The sequence below is a fragment of the Sciurus vulgaris genome (genome assembly GCF_902686455.1).
Source record: "Sciurus vulgaris genome assembly, chromosome: X".
NCBI classification, from domain to species: Eukaryota; Metazoa; Chordata; class Mammalia; order Rodentia; family Sciuridae; genus Sciurus; species Sciurus vulgaris.
Genome location: NC_136471.1, coordinates 88,136,752 through 88,157,113, shown reverse-complemented (window position 1 = coordinate 88,157,113; position 20,362 = coordinate 88,136,752). Strand labels below are relative to the sequence as shown.

Sequence of the window (20,362 nt, the reverse complement as noted above, 5' to 3'; positions counted from 1 at the left end):
CCCCTCCTACCACCCCCATATGTCCTAATCTGCTTATCAGTGAGATCATTCGTCCTTTAGTTTTTTGAGATTGGCTTATCTCACTTAGCATGATATTCTCCAATTTCATGCATTTGCCTGCAAATGCCATAATTTTGTCATTCCTCATGGCGGAGTAATATTCCATTGTATATATATGCCACATTTTCTTTATCCATTCATCAACTGAAGGGCATCTGGGTTGGTTCCACAATCTGGATATAGTGAACTGAGGAGCTATGAACATTGATGTGGCTGTATCTCTGTAGTATGCTGATTTTAAGTCCTTTGGGTATAGGCCAAGGAGTGGGATAGCTGGGTCAAATGGTGGTTCCATTCCAAGCTTTCTGAGGAATCTCCATACTGCTTTCCAGAGTGGCTGCACTAATTTGCAACCCCACCAGCAATGTATGAGTGTACCTTTTCCCCACATCCTCGCAAACACCTATCATTGCTTGTATTCTTGATAATCGCCATGCTAATTGGGGTGAGATGGAATCTTAGGGTAGTTTTGACTTGCATTTCTCCTATTACTAGAGATGTTGAACATTTTTTCATATATCTGTTGATTGCTTGCACATCTTCTTCTGTGAAGTGTCTATTCATTTCCTTAGCCCATTTGTTGATTGGATTATTTGTATTCTTGGTGTAGAGTTTGTTGAGTTCTTTATAGATTTGGGATATTAGCGCTCTATCTGAAGTATGAGTGGCAAAGATATTCTCCCACTCTGTAGGCTCTCTCTTCACATTACTGATAGTTTCCTTTGCTGAGAGAAAGCTTTTTAGTTTGAATCTTTCCCAGTTGTTGATTCTTGCTTTTATTTCTTGGGCTATGGGAGTCCTGTTAAGGAAGTCTGCTCCTAAGCCAACAAGTTGAAGGTTTGGACCTACTTTTTCTTCTATAAGATGCAGGATCTCTGGTCTGATACTGAGGTCCTTGATCCATTGTGATTTGAGTTTTGTGCAGGGTGAGAGGTAGGGGTTTAAATTCATTCTATAGCATATGGTTTTCCAGTTTTCCCAGCACCATTGGTTGAAGAGGCTATCTTTTCTCCATTGCACAATTTTGGCACCTTTGTCTAGTATGAGAAAATTGTATTTATTTGGGTTTGTGTCCGTGTCCTCTATTCTCTACCATTGATCTACCTGTCTATTTAGGTACCAATACCATGCCAATTTTGTTACTATTGCTTTGTAATAGAGTTGAAGATCTGGTATTGCGATACCCCCTGCTTCGCTCATTCTACTAAGGATTGCTTTAGCTATTCTGGGTTTCTTATTCTTCCAGATGAATTTCATAATTGCTTGCTCTATTTCTGTAAGGTACATCATTGGGATTTTAACTGGAATTGCATTGAATCTATATAGCACTTTTGGTAGTATGGCCATTTTGACAATATTAATTCTTCCTATCCATGAACATGGGAGATCTTTCCATCTTCTAAGGTTTTCTTTAATTTCTTTCTTTAGTGTTCTGTAGTTCTCATTGTTGAGGTCTTTCACCTCTTTTGTGAGATTGATTCCCAAGTATTTTATTTTTTTGGATGCTATTGTGAATGGGGTAGTTTTCCTAATTTCTCCTTCTGAAGATTCATCACTTACATATAGAAATGCATTGGATTTATGAGCATTGATCTTGTAATCTGCTACTTTACTGAATTCACTTATAAGTTCTAAGAGTTTTCTGGTGGAATTTCCAGGTTCCTCTAAATATATAATCATGTCATCAGCGAACAGGGATAGTTTGAGTTCCTCTTTTCCAATTCGGATCCCTTTAATTTCTTTGGTTTGTCTAATTGGTCTGGCTAGAGTCTCAAGAACAATGTTGAATAGAAGTGGTGAAAGAGGACATCCCTGCCTTGTTCCAGTTTTTAGTGGGAATGCTTTCAGTTTTTCACCATTTAGAATGATATAGGCCATGGGCTTAGCATAGATGGCCTTTATAATGCTAAGGAATGTTCCCATTACCCCATTATTTTGTAGTGTTTTGAATATGAAGGGATGCTGTATTTTATCGAATGCTTTTTCTGCATCTGTTGAAATAATCATGTAATTCTTAACTTTAAGTCTGTTGATATGGTGAATGACATTTATTGATTTCCGGATGTTGAACCAACCTTACATCCCTGGGATAAAACCTACTTGATCGTGGTGCACTATCATTTTAATATATTCTTGTATGCAATTTGCTAAAATTTTGTTGAGAATTTTTGTGTGGATGTTCATTAAGGATATTGGTCTGAAATTTTCTTTCCTTGATGAGTCTCTGTCTGGTTTAGGTATCAGGGTGATATTGGCTTCATAGAATGAGTTTGGGAGGGTTCCCTCCTCTTCTATTTTATGGAATACTTTGAGAAGTATTAGAATGAGCTCTTCTTTAAAGGTTTTGTAGAACTCGGCTGAGAACCCATTTGGTCCCTGACTTTTCTTTGTTGGTAGGCTTTTGATGACCTCTTCTATTTCATTGCTTGAAATTGATTTATTTAAGTTGTGTATGTCCTCCTCATTCAGTTTAGGTAATTCATATGTCTCTAGAAACTTGTTGATGTCTTCGAGGTTTACTGATTGTTGAAGTATAGATTTTCAAAATAGCTTCTAATTATGTTTTGTATTTCACGCGTGACTGTTCTGATATTTCCTTGTTCATTCTGAATTTTAGTGATTTGAGTTTTCTTCCTCTTTCTCTTTGTTAGCGTGGCAAAGGGTTTATCAATTTTGTTTATTTTTTCAAAGAACCAACTATTTATTTTGTTAATGTTTCTTTTGTTTCAATTTCGTTGATTTCGGCTCTGATTTTAACTATTTCCTGTCCTCTACTACTTTTGGTGTTGGTCTGCTCTTCTTTTTCTAGGGCTTTGAGCTATAGTGTTAAGTCGTTTATTTGTTGATTTCTACTTCTTTTGTTGAATGCACCCCATGAAATAAATCTTCCTCTCAGTACTGCTTTCATAGTGTCCCAGAGATTTTGATATGATGTGTCTTTGTTCTCGTTTACTTCTAAGAATTTTTTTACTTTCCCTCCTGATGTCTTCTGTTATCCATTCATCGTATAATAGTGTATTATTTAATCTCCAAGTATTGGAGAAGTTTCTGCTTTTTATTCTGTCATTTATTTCTAATTTCAGTCCATTATGATCTGATAGAGTACAAGGTAGTATCTCTATCTTCTTGTATTTGCCAACAGTAGCTTTATGGCATAAAACATGGTCTATTTTACAGAACGATCCATGTGATGCTGAGAAGAAAGTGTATTAGTTCTTTGTTGGATGGTATATTTTATATAAGTCAGTTAAGTCTAAATTGTTGATTGTGTTATTGAGATCTATGGTTTCTTTATTCAATTTTTGTTTGGACGATCTATCCAGCGGTGAGAGAGGTGTGTTACAATCACCTAGTATTATTGTGTTGTGGTCTATTTGATTTCTGGAATTGAGAAGGATTTGTTTGACGTACATGGATGAGCCAATGTTCGGGGCATAGATATTTATGATTCTTATGTCCTGCTGATTTATGCTTCCCTTAAGCAGTATGTAATGTCCTTCTTTATCCCTTCTGACTAGTTTTGGCTTAAAGTCCACATTATCTTAAATGAGGATGGATACTCCAGCTTTTTTGCTGTGCCTGTGTGCATGGTGTGTTTTTTCCCATCCTTTCACCTTTAGTCTATGGGCATCTCTTTCTATGAGATGGGTCTCTTGCAGGTAGCATATTGTTGGATTTTTCTTTTTAATCAATCTGCCAGTCTATGTCTTTTGATTGATGAGTTCAGGCCATTAACATTCAGTGTTATGATTGTGATATGATTTGTATTCCTAGTCATTTGACTCATTTTTGTTTTTTGACACGATTTGGTTTCTCCTTTATTTAGGCTAGTTCCTCCCGTTGCTGATTTACATCGTTGTTTTTCATCTCTTCCTCATGGAATATTTTGCTGAGAATATTCTGTAATGCTGGCTTTCTTTTCGTAAATTCCTTTAGCTTTTGTTTATCATGGAAGGATCTTATCTCATTGTCAAATCTGAAAGTAAGTTTTGCAGGGTATAAAATTCTTGGTTGGCATCCATTTTCTTTCAGGGCTTGGTAAATGTTGTTCCAGGCCCTTCTAGCTGTTAGGGTTTGGATTGAAAAATCTGCTGATAATCTTATTGGTTTCCCACTGAATGTAATCTGATTCTTTTCTCTCGCGGCCTTTAAAATTCAGTCTTTATTTTGAATGTTAGGTATTTTCATAATAATGTGCCTTGGTGTAGGTCTGTTGTAATTTTGCATATTTGGCGTCCTATAAGCCTCTTGTATTTGGTTTTCCATTTCATTCTTCAGATTTGGGACATTTTCTGATATTATTTCATTGAATAGATTGTTCATTCCTTTGGTTTGTTTCTCTAAGCCTTTCTCAATCCCAATAATTCTTAAATTTGGCCTCTTCGTGATATCCCATAATTCTTGTACATTCTGTTCATGATTTCTTACCATCTTCTCTGTTTGGTCAACCTTGTTTTCAAGATTATATATTTTGTCTTCAATATCTGAGGTTCTGTCTTCCAGGTGATGTATCCTTTTGGTTATGCTTTCTATGGCATTTTTCACTTGGTTTATTGTTTCCTTCATTTCAAGGATTTCTGTTTGTTTGTTTTTTTTTTTTTTTTCATTATCTCTAACTCTTTATTGAAATGCTCTTTTGCTTCCCTTATTTGCTCTTTTAACTGTTGATTGGTGCGTTCATTTAATGCCTGCATTTGTTCTTTTATCTCCTCGTTTGCTTCCCTGATTGTTTTAATTATATACATTCTGAACTTCCTTTTGGACATTTCTTCTGCTGTGCTGTCATTGGGTTTTATTGATATAGTATCTAGGTTTGTTTCGGACATTTTCTTCCCTTGTTTTCTCATATTGGTCAGATGTCAGTGGGACTCTGTGATATTGTATATTTCCTCTATTGGCTTATAGTGTCCCTGTAGATTTCCAGTGTATCACCTACCAGCCTTCAGTTGCCAGAAGTCTTGGATTAATTTGATAATGGAGTTCTTCCGAAGAACGCTGCCCCTAGCCCGCTACTGGTTCCAGGGAGAGAGACCTGGAGAGGTCTCTTGCTGCCCAGCCCTGGTCCCAGATGCTCGATGTAGGTCAGAGGTCCCCACTGGCTTGGGGACTTGTGGCTGGCTCTGTGTAGACAGGCTCTCACTGTGCGGTTTACCCCGAGAAGCTAGCCTAGAGAGGCGCTTCCCGCTGGAGGGGGCTGGGCTGCTTGGGGAAGTCCCTGGCGCCCTGTTCTGGTCACTGAAGCAACCTACGGGCGGGCCTGAGCTGGCAGCGAGGCGGGCTGGAGCTGGCCGGTGTGGGCCGGAGCTGGCCGCGCTGCTTCTGTGCAGAAAGGCTTTCACTGGGGGGCCTGTTCCGCAAGGCTGGAGGATCTGTCCCTGTGGGAAGAGCCCACCGCCAGACTACACAGAGCTGCCTGGGGGAGACTCTATCTGCCCTGTCCTACTCTAATAAGCCACTCAAATCCGGGCATGCCGCCCAGCTGATCTTCGCTGGGTGGGGGAGACTCACCCCGTGGTTCTATTTTACTCCGAGTCTCTCAATGCCTCTCCTTCTTGAATCCTGGGTTCTGGGGTGACTGGAGATGCAGTCATCCTCTAGTCCGCCATCTTGGATCGCCCAGTGGAAAAAGTCTGCAGCTGGAGGGGGACAAGGCTGCCTGGAGAGGTCTCTGGCTGCCCAGCCCTGGTCCCAGAAGCTGCTTGCGTGTCGGAGGTCTCCACTGGCTTGGGGAACCGTGGCTGGCTCTGCGTCGGGAGGCTCTCACTGGGCGGTCTGCCCCGGGAAGCTAGCCTAGGGAGGCGCTTCCCACTGGAGGGGACTGGGCTGCTTGGGGGAGACCCTGGCGCCCTGTGCTGGTCTCTGAAGCAACCTGCAGGCGGGCCGGAGCTAGCAGCGGGGCGGGCTGGAGCTGGCCGCGCTGTTTCTGTGCAGAAGGGCTTTCACTGGGGGGCCTGCTCCACGAGGCTGGACGATCTGTTCCTCTGGGAGGAGCCCACCGCCAGACTGCACAAGGCTGCCTTGGGGAGACGCTATCTGCCCTGTCCCACTCTAATAAGCCACTGGAATCCAGGCCTGCTGCCCAGCTGAGCTTCGCTGGGTGGGGGAGACACAGCCCGTGGTTCTATTTTAGTCCGAGTCTCTCAATGCCTCCCCGTCTTGAATCCTGGGATCTGGGGTGACTGGAGATGCAGTCACCCTCTAGTCAGCCATCTTGGATCCCCTTCCTCCCTTCTTACCACCCTCCTTATCCCTCACCCTAAACCTAACCCTAACCCTAACCCCCCACCTCGCATTATATGTCCTCATCTGCTTATCAGCGAGATCATTCGTCTTTTAGTTTTTTGAGATTGGCTTATCTCACTTAGCATGATATCCTCCAAAATCATCCATTTGCCTGCAAATGCCATAATTTTGTCATTCTTCATGGCAGAGTAATATTCCATTGTATATATATGCCACAGTTCCTTTATCCATTCATCAACTGAAGGGCATCTGGGTTGGTTCCACAATCTGTCTATGGTGAATTGAGCAGCAATGAACATTGATGTGGCTGTATCTCTGTAGTATTCTGATTTTAAGTCCTTTGGGTATAGGCCAAGGAGTGAGATAGCGGGGTCAAATGGTGGCTCCATTCCAAGCTTTCTGAGGAATCTCCATATTGCTTTCGAGAGTGGCTGCACTAATTTGCAACCCCACCAGCAATGTATGAGTGTACCTTTTTCCCCACATCCTCGCCAACAACTATTGTTGCCTGTGTTCTTGATAATTGCCATTCTAATTGGGGTGAGATGGAATTTTAGGGTAGTTCTGATCTGCCTTTCTCTTATTACTAGAGATGTTGAACATTTTTTCATATATCTGTTGATTGCTTGTACATCTTCTTCTGTGAAGTCTCTGTTCATTTCCTTAGCCCATTTGTAGATTGGATTATTTGTATTCTTGGTGTAGAGTTTTTCAGTTCTTTATAGATTCTGGAAATTAGTGTTCTATCTGAAGTCTGAGTGGCAAAGATATTCTCTCCCTCCGTAGGTTCTCTCTTCACATTACTGATAGTTTCCTTTGCTGAGAGAAAGCTTTTTAGTTTGAATCTATCCCAGTTGTTGATTCTTGCTTTTATTTCTTGTGCTATGGGAGTCCTATTAAGGAAGTCTGATCCTAAGCCAACAAGTTGAAGATTTGGACCTACTTTACTTCTATAAGATGCAGGGTCTCTGGTCTGATTCCGAGGTCCTTGATCCATTTTGAGTTCAGTTTTGTGCAGGGTGGGAGATAGGGGTTTTATTTCATTCTGTTGCATATGGTTTTCAGTTTTCCCAGCACCATGTGCTGAACACGCTGTCTTTTCTCCATTGCATATTTTTGGCACCTTTGTCTAGTATGAGAAAATTGTATTTATGTGGGTTTGTGTCCATGTCCTCTATTCTGTACCATTGATCTACCTGTCTGTTTTGGTACCAATACCATGCCATTTTTGTTACTATTGCTTCATAGTAGTGTTGAAGATCTGGTATTGTGATACCCCCTACTTCGCTCTTTCTACTGAGGATCGATTTAGCTATTCTAGGTTTTTTATTCTTCCAGATGAATTTCATAATTGCTTGCTCTATTTCTGTAAGGTACGACATTGGGATTTTAATTTGAATTGCATTGAATCTGTATAGCAATTTAGGTATTATGGCCATTTTGACAATATTAATTCTGCCTATCCAAGAACATGGGAGATCTTTCCATCTTCTAAGATTTCCTTTAATTCCTTTCTTTAGTTGTTCTGTAGTTCTCATTGTAGAGGTCTTTCACCTCTTTTGTGAGATTGATCCCCAAGTATTTTATTTTTTTGGATGCTATTGTGAATGGGGTAGTTTTCCTAATTTCTCTTTCTGAAGATTCATCACTTATGTATAAAAATGCATTGGATTTATGAGCATTGATCTTGTAACCTGCTACTTTACTGAATTCACTTATGAATTCTAAGTTTTCTGGTGGAATTTCCAGGTTCCTCCAAATATATAATCATATCATCAGCGAACAAGGATCGTTCGAGTTCTTCTTTTCCAATTCGTATCCCTTTAATTTCTTTGGTTTGTCTAATTGCTCTGGCTAGAGTTTCAAGAACAATGTTGAATAGAAGTGGTGAAAGATGGCATCCCTGCCTTGTTCCACATTTTAGGGGAAATGTTTTCAGTTTTTCACTATTTAGAATGATATTGACCATGGGCTTAGCGTAGATGGCCTTTACAATGCTAAGGAATGTTCCCATTACCCCATTATTTTGTAGTGTTTTGAATATGAAGGGATGCTGTATTTTATCAAATGCTTTTTCTGCATCTATTGAAATAATCATGTGATTCTTAACTTTAAGTCTGTTGATATGGTGAATGACACTTATTGATTTCTGGATGTTCAACCAACCTTGCATCCCTGGGATAAAACCCACTTCTTCTTGATACACTATCTTTTTAAAATATTTTTGTATGCGATTTGCTAAAATATTTTTGAGAATTTTTGTGTTGATGTTCATTAAGTATACTGGTCTGAAATTTTCTTCCCTCGATGTGTCTCTGTCTGGATTGGGTATCAGGGTGATACTGGCTTCATAGAATGAGTTTGGAATGGTTCCCTCCTCTTCTATTTCATGGAATACTTTGAGGAGTATTGGAATGAACTCTTCTTTAAAGGTTTTGTAGAACTCAGCTGAGAACCCATCTGTTCCCAGACATTTTTTCTTCCTAGGGTTGTGATGACCTCTACTATTTCATGGCTTGAAATTGATTTATTTAAGTTGTGTATGTCCTCCTCATTCAGTATAGGTTATTCATATGTCTCTAGAAACTTCTTGATGTCTTCGAGGTTTTCTGTTTTGTTGGAATATAGATTTCCAAAATAGCTTCTAATTATGTTTTGTATTTCACTCATGTTTGTTGTGATATTTCCTTGTTCATTCCGAATCTTAGTAATTTGAGTTTTCTCCCTCTTTCTCTTTGTTAGTGTGCCTAAGAGTTTATCAATTTTATTTATTTTTTCAAAGAACGAACTATTTATTTTGTTAATTTTTCTGATTGTTTCTTTTGTTTCAATTTCATTGATTTCGGCTCTGATTTTAACTATTTCCTGTCATCTACTACTTTTGGTGTGGGTCTGCTCTTCTTTTTCTAGGGCTTTGAGCTGTAGTGTTAACTCGTTCATTTTTTGATTTCTACTTCTTTTATTCAATGCGCCCCATGAAATAAATCTTCCTCTAAGTACTGCTTTCATAGGGTCCCAGATTTTGATATGATGTGTCTTTGTTCTCGTTTACTTCTAAGAATTTTTTTATTTCCCTCCTGATGTCTTCTGTTATCCATTCATCATATAATAGCATATTATTTAATCTCCAGGTATTGGAGAAGTTTCTGCTTTTTATTCTGTCATTTATTTCTAATGTCAATCCATTATGACCTGATAGAATACAAGGTAGTATCTCTAGCTTCTTGTATTTGCTAACAGTAGCTTTGTGGCATAAAATATGGTCTCCTTTAGAGAAGGATCCATTTGCTGCTGAGAAGAAAGTGTATTCGTTCTTTGTTGGATGGTATATTCTATATATGTCCATTACGTCTTTATTGTTGATTGTGTTATTGAGAACTATGGTTTCTTTATTCAATTTTTGTTTGGAAGATCTATCCAGTGGTGAGAGAAGTGTGTCAAAATCGCCTAGTATTATTGTGTTATGGTCTATTTGATTTCTGGAATTGAGAAGGATTTGTTTGACGTACATGGATGAGCCAATGTTTGGGGCATAGATATTAATGATTCTTATGTCCTGCTGATTTATGCTTCCCTTAAGCAGTATGCAATGTCCTTCTTTATTCCTTCTATTTTTGGCTTGAAGTCCACATTATCTGAAATGAGGATGGATACTCCAGCTTTTTTGCTGTGTTCGTGTGCATGGTATTTTTTTCCCCATCCTTTCACCTTTATTCTATTGGTATCTCTTTCTATGAGATGAGTCTCTTACAAGCACCATATTGTTGGATTTTTCTTTTTAATACAATCTGCCAGTCTATATCTTTTGATTGATGAGTTCAGGCCATTAACATTCAGGGTTATTATTGTGATATGATTTGTATTCCCAGTCATTTGACTCATTTTTGTTTTTTGACATGATTTGGTTTTCCTTTATTTGGCTATTGCTTTAGCCTAGTTCCTCCCATTGCTGATTTGCATCATTGTTTTTCATCTCTTCCTCATGGAATATTTTGCTGAGAATGTTCTGTAATGCTGGCTTTCTTTTTGTAAATTCCTTTAGCTCCTGTTTTTCATGGAAGGATCTTATTTTGTCATCAAATCTGAAAGTAAGTTTTGCTGGGTATAAGATTCTTGGTTGGCATCCGTTTTCTTTCAGGGCTTGGTAAATGTTGTTTCAGGCCCTTCTAGCTTTTAGGGTCTGGATTGAAAAATCTGCTGTTAATATTATTGGTTTCCCCTGAACATAATTTGATTCTTTTCTCTCACGGCCTTTAAAATTCTGGCTTAATTTTGCATGTTAGGTATTTTCATAATAACGTGCCTTGGTGTGGGTCTGTTGTCATTTTCTATATTTGGAGTCCTATAAGTCTCTTGTACTTGGTTTTCCATTTCATTCTTCAGATTTGGGAAATATTCTGATATTATTTCATTGAATAGATTGTTCTTTCCTTTGGTTTATTTCTCTACGCCTTCCTCAATGCCAATAATTCTTAAATTTGGCCTTTTCATGATATCCCTTAATTCTTGTAGATTCTGTTCATGATTTCTTACCATCTTCTCTGTTTGGTCATCTTTGTTTTCAAGATTAAATATTTTTCTTCAATGTCTTAGGTTTTGTCTTTCAGGTGTTCTATACTATTGGTTATGCTTTATATGGAGTTTTTAACTTGCTTTATTGTTTCCTTCAATTCAAGGATTTCTGTTTGGTTTTTTTTTTTCAGTATCTCTAACTCTTCATTGAAATGATCTCTTGCTTCCTGTATTTGCTCTTTTAACTGTTCATTGGTGCGATCATTTAATGCCTGCATTTGCTCTTTCATCTCTTCCTTCAATGCCTGCATTTGCTCTTTCATCTCCTCATTTGCTTCCCTGATTGTTTTAATTATGTACATTCTGAACTCCCTTTCTGACATTTCTTCTGCTGTGCTGTCTTTGGGTTTTATTTATATAGTATCTAGGTTTGTTTTGGACATTTTCATCCCTTGTTTTCTCATATTGGTCAGATGTCAGTGGGACTCTGAGATATTGCAGATTTCCTCTATTGACTTATAGTGTCCCTGTAGATTTCCAGTGTATCACCTCCCACCCTTCAGTAGCCTGATGTCTTGGAGGAACTTGATAATGCAGTGCTTCAGAAGAAAGCTGCCCCTAGCCCGCTACTCATTCCAGGGCTTGGAGCTGGCTCTGTGCGGAAAGGCTCTCACCGGGGGACCTGCTCCAAGAACCTGGCCATGTGGGAGGAGCCCACCATCGGTGTGAGCTGGGCTACCTGGGGAAGACTCTAGCTGCCCTGCCCTGCTCTGATAAGCCACCCCTATCCAGGCCTGCCACCCAGGCCGAGCTTCACTTGGTTTGGATTCTCACCCTGTGGCTCTATTTTAGTCCAAGTCTCTCAATGCTTCCCCTTCTTGAATCCTGGGTTCTGGAGTGACAGGAGATGCAGTCACCCTCTAGTCCGCCATCTTGGATCAACCCGTGGTACGATCCTGCGGCCGGAGGGGGCAGGGCTGCCTGGAGAAGTCTCTGGCTACCCTGCCCTGGTCCCAGAGGCTGCCTGCGGGTCAGAGCTCTCCGCTGGCTCGGGGACTTGTGGCTGGCTCTGTGTAGAAAGGCTCTCACTGGGCGGTCTGCTCCAAGAAGCTAGCCTTGAAAGGCATCTTCTGCCTGAGGGAGCCGGGCTGCTTGGGGAAGTCCCTGGCTTCCCCTAACTGGTCCCTGAAGCTGCCTGTGGGCTGGAGCTTGCCACGCTGGCTCTGGGACTTGGAGCTGGATCTGTGCAGAAAGGCTCTCACTGGGGGCCTGCTCCGAGAAGCTGGAGAAGTTGGCCATGTGGGAGGAGCCCTCCGCCAGAGTGAACAGGGCTATCTAGCTGCCCTGCCCTGCTCTGATAAGCTGCCCCTATCGGGCCTGCCGCCCAGGTCGAGCTTCACCGGGTGGGGGAGACTCACCCCGTGGCTCTATTTTAGTCCAAGTCTCTCAATGCCTCCCCTTCTTGAATCCTGGGTTCTGGAGCAACTGGAGATGCAGTCACCCTCTAGTCTGCCATCTTCGATCACCCCATGCAAAGAGCCTGCGGCCAGAGGGGGCAGGGCCGCCTGGAGAAGTCTCTGGCTGCCCTGCCCTGGTCCCAGAGGCTGCCTGTGGGTCAGAGCTCTCCACTGGCTCAGGGATTTGTGGCTGACTCTGTAGAAAGGCTCTCACTGGGCTGTCTGCTCTGAGAAGCTAGCTCTGAAAGGCAACTCCCGCCGGAGGGAGCCAGGCTGCTTGGGGAAGTCTACTGTTTTGTTTTTAAGTTTTTAAAATTTGATAGAACTCTTCCTCTTTTTATTCTTATTTGGAATAAGGTTTGCTTTTAGAAAGACAAATTTGTTTCATTTCATCTGATTATGCAAGTATTTTTTTTAAAAACTAATATAAGAAAAAAATAAAAATAAACATTGCTATTTCAATCATGTAAAATTTACATGTACACATAGACATAGAAGAACGACTTAGAAATATTTCCAGCAATTAATAATGATTATCTCTACACAATTTATTTCTTTGCTTTATCTTACTTACTTTACTTTCAAAATAACTTTCTTTGATATTAAAAACAAATATCTTAGATAAGTATAAAAATCACACCCCAAATTACTTAGTAGTATTCTGATCACCTTAATTCTATATGTTGACACAAATATTCAACAATTAAGTCAAGATGTTATAATGTCATCTTTTTGATTGAATATAAATTCTATTAAATTAATTGTATTAAAAATTACCTTTCTCTGAGCAAGAATGAGATCTTGTTCTACTTTGGACATTAAAAGTGAGCCTCCATCATGTTCCATCCAGTAAAATTTCAAGTGCCGTAAATGTACTTTTGCATCTAGTTTTAACCTGTGGATAATTAAAAAGATACTAATGTCAATAAATTATTTATATGTGCTTACTAGTTTAATCCTAACAACTGAACTTCAGTTATAATGGAAATTTTCCTCTTATAATTGTGTGACAAAAGCAGTGCTATGCCTTTAGAATTCAGATTTACACTTAAGAATATCATTCCAGTTTAGAATGGGTCAAGACTAGAGTTGGAGTGACAGATCAGAAGCTTGTGGTAGTAGTCCAGTTAAGAAACAGCTGTACCTAAACTAGCATTGTATCCATTGTGTTGGGAAGAAGTGTCAAGATATAAAACACAATAAGAAGGTAGTTTTAATAGGATGGTACTACTTAGATGTAAGGAGTGAGAGAGATAGGGAATTAGTCTTTAGCAACTATGTTTATTGTGATCCAATCACTGAAATTTTATAAAAATATAGGTAGCAGATTAGTTTCTTAAGATTCAGAAGAGTGAGACCAATTTTAGACACATTGAGTTTCAGTTATCTCAAATGATCATTATACTAGTGAATACAGTCATGAAGAATAGGTGAGAAAAGTGAGCTAGACATGCTCATTTGGGAGGCATCTATATATGGGAAATAGGTGAAGTTACAAGGTTACAAGTGTAGATGTAATCATCCTGGGAAGATGAGTAGAGAAATAAGGTATCTCTAGAGTATATAATATTAGCAGAAGGAGAAAAGCCAGTAAGGGAGATGGAAAGGGAAAATCATAGATATAGGATCTATACCAGAAGAGTGTGAATCACAAAATCCAAGGGTACATATTATTTCAAGATGGAGAAAGTAATTAATACTGTCAACAGTTCTGAGGTCACATATGGTAAGCATTAAGTTGACACTGTTTTTAGCCAACAGGAAAAATCTGAAACTTTGGGTTTGAAGACAAATTCCAGTGGTGAAATTAGTATGTAGAGGGTTGAGAAATAAGTGGTCAATGTGAGGTTTCAGATTTAATGAATATAAATAATTAATCAAGTTTGTCCATGAAGGCAAAATATGACATCAGGTAGTAGCAAGGAGTATGTGAGACTGAGAAAGTGTCATCTGTTTTTAAGATGAGAGACATTTGGTCAGTACAATGATAATTAGGAAGATATATGTGTGTATATATGTATATATGCATATGTATGTATATGTATATGGTATATGTGTGTGTGTGTGTGTGTGTGTGTGTGTGTGTGTGCAACAGAGATTAAGTCATAGTAAGGTGAGGTAGTAATTGAACAGAGACATGAGAGTAAGAAAACATGAAATCCAGAATATAAGTGAAGGTGCCTATATAGCAAAGCAAAAGGAAAGACATTTTTACTATTTTAAGAGAAGAAACAAGGAATGAATGGCCGGAGACCTAGGAAAATATGATGGTAAGAAACTGAAATGAATTTCACACTGGCATTTTCTTAGTGAGATAGAATGTGGGGTTATTTATTTGAGTATAATGGGATAAGAAGATCACATGCTTGTTGGAAATTAATAAACTTTTAAGTCACTGCAATAGAGAATATAATTAAGAGTTGTCTAGGGAAACATATTTCTAGGCAGCGTTGACAGTCCAGGTGAGACTGGAAAATATGTGTGTGCTGACAGATGGCAGAACCAGAAAACACCAATTTAAATTAAGTCATTACATTCAAATTGCCAAGTGAACAAAATGATTCACTATCTCTATCCCAGAATAAAGTCTTTCTTTACTTGCGTTTTCTCATTAAAATATTTTACACAGTACCTTCCCAATTTGTGAAACATGATATCAACTTATATAAAGTCTCTCTCATTTAAAATATGAAAATTTTTGAGGACTGGGAGTGTAACTCCATGCCACTAATAAGCAAAGGAAGAAAGAATGTCAGAACAGGACGCAGGAAATATGTGAACATACTTTTTAATCCCAGGTCCTGCCATGACTCTCAGCATGGGGATCAGATCTTCCGCATAGCGACACATTGGACCAGTGCACTGAAAAATCTCCTGGGCTTCCCCAGCCATGGGAAACTGACCCTGGTTGGGAACCACACCTAAAATGTGAAATACTCAGGTTACATTCCATAAATAAGAAATAATCTCTGCCTGGTGTATTTCACCATAATATCTAATATATCTAAAACATCATTCTCCTGCTGAACTTCAAAGCTCATTTATATTTTCAAGTTAGTATAAATTGTTCATTATGGATAGATACATAAAAACAAATAATTATATATACTTATGGGGCACAATTTGGTGTGGAATGACATGTATGTATTGTTTAATATTTAAATAATATTAAACATATCTATGTTCTCAAACTTTTATCATTTCTTTATGGAGAAAACATTCAGAGTAAAGATGGCAGAGTGGAAGTAGGCCAAAAATCTCAACTCCTCCACAATCTGGAATTGAAAACTGATCAGAGAGATGAGTGACAGGAGAAATGCACTAAGACACAATATTGAACAGTTAGAGACTTGCAGGGTCTTGGTAATTCTGGTTACTAGAGAGATCACTGCTGGATGGAGGTTGCTAAAAACCCATTCCCCAACAAGGGAACTGTGGTGGAACAGAAGAGAGAGCAAGTCACTCTCAGGGAGTATGGCACCTGGGATGCAGCCAGTGTTCCAGTGGCTTGCATAGCAGTATAATCTCAAACAACCAACTGAAGCACCCTGGTATCTTAGCAGTTTACCATTGCCCACAGAGGTGGAATGCAGGTTCACATGCTACAAACACTCATTCAGGACCAGTTAACACAGACAAAGGCACATCAAAACTGTTCCCTGAGGGCAAGCAGAAGCCACATGATCTGTAGAAACCAGCGGAGGACCCCTGCCTATGTCCCAGCAGCACCATGCAACCATGGAGACAAGCAGAAGCTTCCAGATCTGTAGCAGTTTACAGAGGACCACGTACTCCAGCAGTGAAATGCAACCCACAAAGGCTGATTATAGATGTGTGTCCCACAGATGCCAGCTGCTGTCAAGCAAACAGAAGCATGGGTTAGTTGTCATGCATGCATTTACTATTGGCAGAAGCCACAGACCAGAAGCCACAGAGGCAGAGGTGGCCCACAGGTGCATGCCCCACAGACACGGGACAGTTCTGAGAATGCTCAGACACTGTCAATGACATGTATGCCCCAGCTATGGGCAGGTACTCTGTGTCTCCCTCAGGCCCCCCAGCACCACTACATCTGGTCCATTTCATTTCTGCCATAGGCTGCAACACCCTGCACACTGCAAAATCTTCACAAGTGAGTTCCTACCTGTTCTGACTGCTCCAGGCACATGAAGTATTTCTACAAGTGGCCACACAAGACTGAATCCCCAAACAGGGATAGACCTGTCTGCAAGGGCACAGACAACTAGGGGTTGTCTCCTATGACCCTCCAGAAAGCTACTAGGTGCCAGGAAATACCAAAGGACAAATAAATCCTCCTAAATTTATGTCAGAGTAGAGCTGGAGATATTGCTACCTTCACACCCAGAGAGACTTAGAGGTAAAGCCAAGAAGGTAATGGCATTCACTAATCCTCACAAAACTTGATAAAATCCAAATCAGGAAGATACAATAAGAAATCTCTCTATCTCAAATAACTGTTCATGAGACATAAAACTCTCTAATGTCAGTTTTTGATTTCACAGCTATTACCTCTTGTATTGATTTTATAGGTTATCTCTTATTACCTGATATTGAATGCTTCAATTCTATTTTATGCATTTCCTTTAATTTTAAATCATTAATCAGAATTAATCTTTTATTTTTCACCTTGTTCATCTCCATACTCTTTCCTCTTTTGTCTACTAATATCTACTCCTGACTTTATCCCACAATTTTTATTTACCACTTTATTTCCTATTTTTCCTTTTCATGACCCATGAAGGTCGTGAATTTTACACTGTGTAGTAACTTTGTAGTAATTTTACATTTTGTGGTACTTAATTTCTCAGCCCATTCCAGAGTATTACTGCTATTTTCCACTAGATTAGTGAAGTTCTAGAAAACATTTTCAATAAGTTTCTTGGGGTTTATTAGTATATGGTATATTATGAAATGGTTGCATTTGTTGGTGATTGTTGTCTCCTCTTAAAATGTTGTTAAGAGACTGAACATAGCAGAATGATCACATTGAGTGGAAGAAATGACATTTATATATCCAAATGGGATGACACATTAAAGAGAAAGCATTTCACAAAAAGTCCATTCTGTATGAGAACAGATAATATCCCAGCAGATGTGTTAAAATAAAAATATAAATATGAGTAATATAAGAAAATGAGAGAAGATGCCCCCCAAATTTAAAACACTCCAATAACTGATCCCAAAGAAATCAAAGTGTGGGAGACATGAGATAAAGAATTCAGAAAGTTCTTCAGTGTTTTATTGATTTCATTACAGATGTCTTTTCACCTTCTTGGTTAGATTTATTTGCAAATATTTTATTTTTTGAGGTTATTGTGAATGGGACAGTTTCCTGATTTCTTTCTCAGCAGACTCATTATTGGAATATAGGAAAGCAATTGATTTATGTATGTTGATCTTGTACACTGCTACTTTGCTGAATTTGTTTACCGAGTTCTACAAGTCTTCTGATGGAATTTATTGGGTGTTCTAGATATAAGTTCATGACTTAAATAAACAGAGATTATTTGACTTTTTCTTTTCCTATTTATTTCCATTTAATTTCCTCTTCCTACCTGATTGTTCTGGCCACAGTTGCACGAATGATATTGAATAGGAGTGTGAGAGTGGACATCCTTCTCTTATTCCTGATAGTAGAAGAAATGTTTTAATTTTTTTTCTCCATTCAGTATGAATGGCTTTGGGTTTGTCATATTTAGCCTTTACGATATTAAGGGAACTTTCTTCTAGCCCTAGTTTCTACAGCATTTTTAAAATGAATTTGTGATAGATTTTGTCAAATGCTTTTTTCTGCTTCTGTTGTGATGATCACGTGATTGTTGTCCTTAACTCTCTATATATGGTAAATTATATTCATTGATTTGTGTACATTGAAACAAACTCACATCCCTGGAATGAAACATACTGGATGATGCTATACAATTTTCTTGATGTACTATAAATGTGGTTTGTCAATATTTTATTTTGGATTTTGAAAAATAGTCTTTAACATATGTACCTCAGAGCATTAATCTCCAGAATACATAAAGAACCCCCAAAACACCAAAAAAAAAAAAACCCAATCAATAAATGAGCTAAGGAACTGAATAGATATTTCATAGAAAAAGAAATAAAATTGATCAACAAATATATGAAAAATTGTTCAACAGCTCTATCAATTAGAGAAATGCAAATCAAAACTAAGATTTTATCTCACTTCAGTCAGAATGGCAACTATCAAGAATACAAGCAACAATAAATACTGGTGAAGATGTAGGGGAAAATGTACACTCATACACTGCTGGTGGGACTGCAAATTGGTGCAACCACCATGGAAAGCAGTGTGGACATTCCTCAGAAAACTTGGAATAGAACCACCATTTGACCCAGTTATCCCACTGCTCAGTATATACCCAAAAGACTTAAAATCAGCATATTATAGTGATGCAGCCACATCAATGTTTATACCAGCTCACCTGAGCTTCATCCCCCTGCTCCTCCTGCATAAAACCATCCAATTGCTAGAATTATAGGTGTTTGTCACCACACTCAGCTTACTTCCACTTTTTGACGTAGAAGTCCCTTGACTATATTCTGTAATGCATATGTGATGGTGATTATTTATTTCAGTTTATGCTTATCTTAGAAAGTCTATTTTTGTTTCTATTTTTCCAGGATATCTTAACTGAGTATAATGTTGTTAGCAGGCTTTTTTTTCCTTTTAGGGCTTTGACTATATCATTCCATTTTTTACTAACCTATAAGGTTTCTGATAAGAAGTCTGCTATTAGTCTGATTGTGGTTCCCTTACCTGTGGCTTGATGCTGTTCTATTGTCATCTTTAGAATTATCTCCTTATCATTGACATTTGAAACTTTAACTAGAATATGCCTTGGTGAGGACCTTCTCTGTTTAAATCCAAGTGGAGTCCTCAAATCTCCCTGGACCTGCATGTATATATCTTCCCAAGATTTGGAATCTTTCCAGCTACTATATTGTTTAATAGATTTTCTGTGCAATTTGCCTTCTATTCTCCTTCTTAAACAGCAATAATGCAAACTTTTGTTTAATGGTACTTCATAATTTTTGTAAACATGGTGCACATTTAATGCACTGCAATATGTAAAGTATGCAGCAGTCAGTATCAGACTGCTTTAATTACTAGGGGTGTTGAACATTTTTACATATATTTGTTGACTATTTCTTTTCTTGAGACATGTCTGTTTGGTTGTTTGCCCATATATTAATGTTTTTTTTTTTTTTGGCTTTTTTTTTTTTTTTTTGGTGTGAAGTTTCTTGAGTTCTTTGTATCTTCTGGATATTAATTCCTTGTCTGAGAGGCAGGTGACAAAGATCTTTACCCATTCCGTAGGATCTCTCTTCACACTCTAGCTTCCTTTGATGTGCAGAATATTTTTAATATGATGCCATTCCACTTATTGATTCTTGGTTATATTTGTTGTGTTTTAGGCATCTTTTTAAGGAAGGAGGTGCCTGTAACAATATGTTTAAGTGTTGAGACTCTCAGTTATGGTATTTGCAAAGTTTCTGATCTAGGTATTTGTTCCTAGGTATTTGTTCCACTTTGAGCTGACTTTTCGGCAGGGTAGATAGGGATTTAGTTTCCTCTACAAATGGATTTACAGGTTTCCTAGCACCATTTGTTAAAAAGGCTATCTTTTCTCCAGAGTATGTTTTGGGCACCTTCTTCAAGTATCAGATGACTCCATCCATGAAGGTTTTTCTTTGTGTCTTCTATTCTATTCCATTGATCTTCAGGTTCATTTTGACCCCAATAACATGCTATTTTGTTACTATAACTCTGTAGTGAAATTTGAAGTCTGGTATTGTGATACCTCCAACATTGCTCTTCTTGCTCAGGATTTGACTATTCTGGTCTCTTATTTTATTGAAATGAATTTTGGAACCTTCTTTTTCTATTTATGTGAAGAATGTCATTTGTGTTTGATGGGGATTGCATTGAATCTGTATAATGCTTTTGGTACTGTGGCCATTTTGATAGTAATACTGCCTATCCATAAACATGGGAGATCTTTCCATCTTCTAAGGTCTTCTTCAATTACTTTCTT

At 38.5% G+C, this 20,362-nt stretch overlaps 1 protein-coding gene across 3 annotated transcripts in view; it reads right to left on the bottom strand.

Moving 5' to 3' along the window:
• Positions 1-20,362, bottom strand: part of FAAH2 (fatty acid amide hydrolase 2) — a 176,944-nt gene that overhangs the window by 120,931 nt on the left and 35,651 nt on the right. For all 3 annotated transcript variants that reach the window (XM_079124115.1, XM_079124116.1, XM_079124117.1), the window contains 2 exons: positions 15,058-15,193; positions 13,050-13,167 (listed from right to left, as the gene is read on the bottom strand). In XM_079124115.1, coding sequence (XP_078980241.1) covers positions 13,050-13,167; positions 15,058-15,193 — 254 coding nt within the window. The remainder of the gene's footprint in view (positions 1-13,049; positions 13,168-15,057; positions 15,194-20,362) is intronic.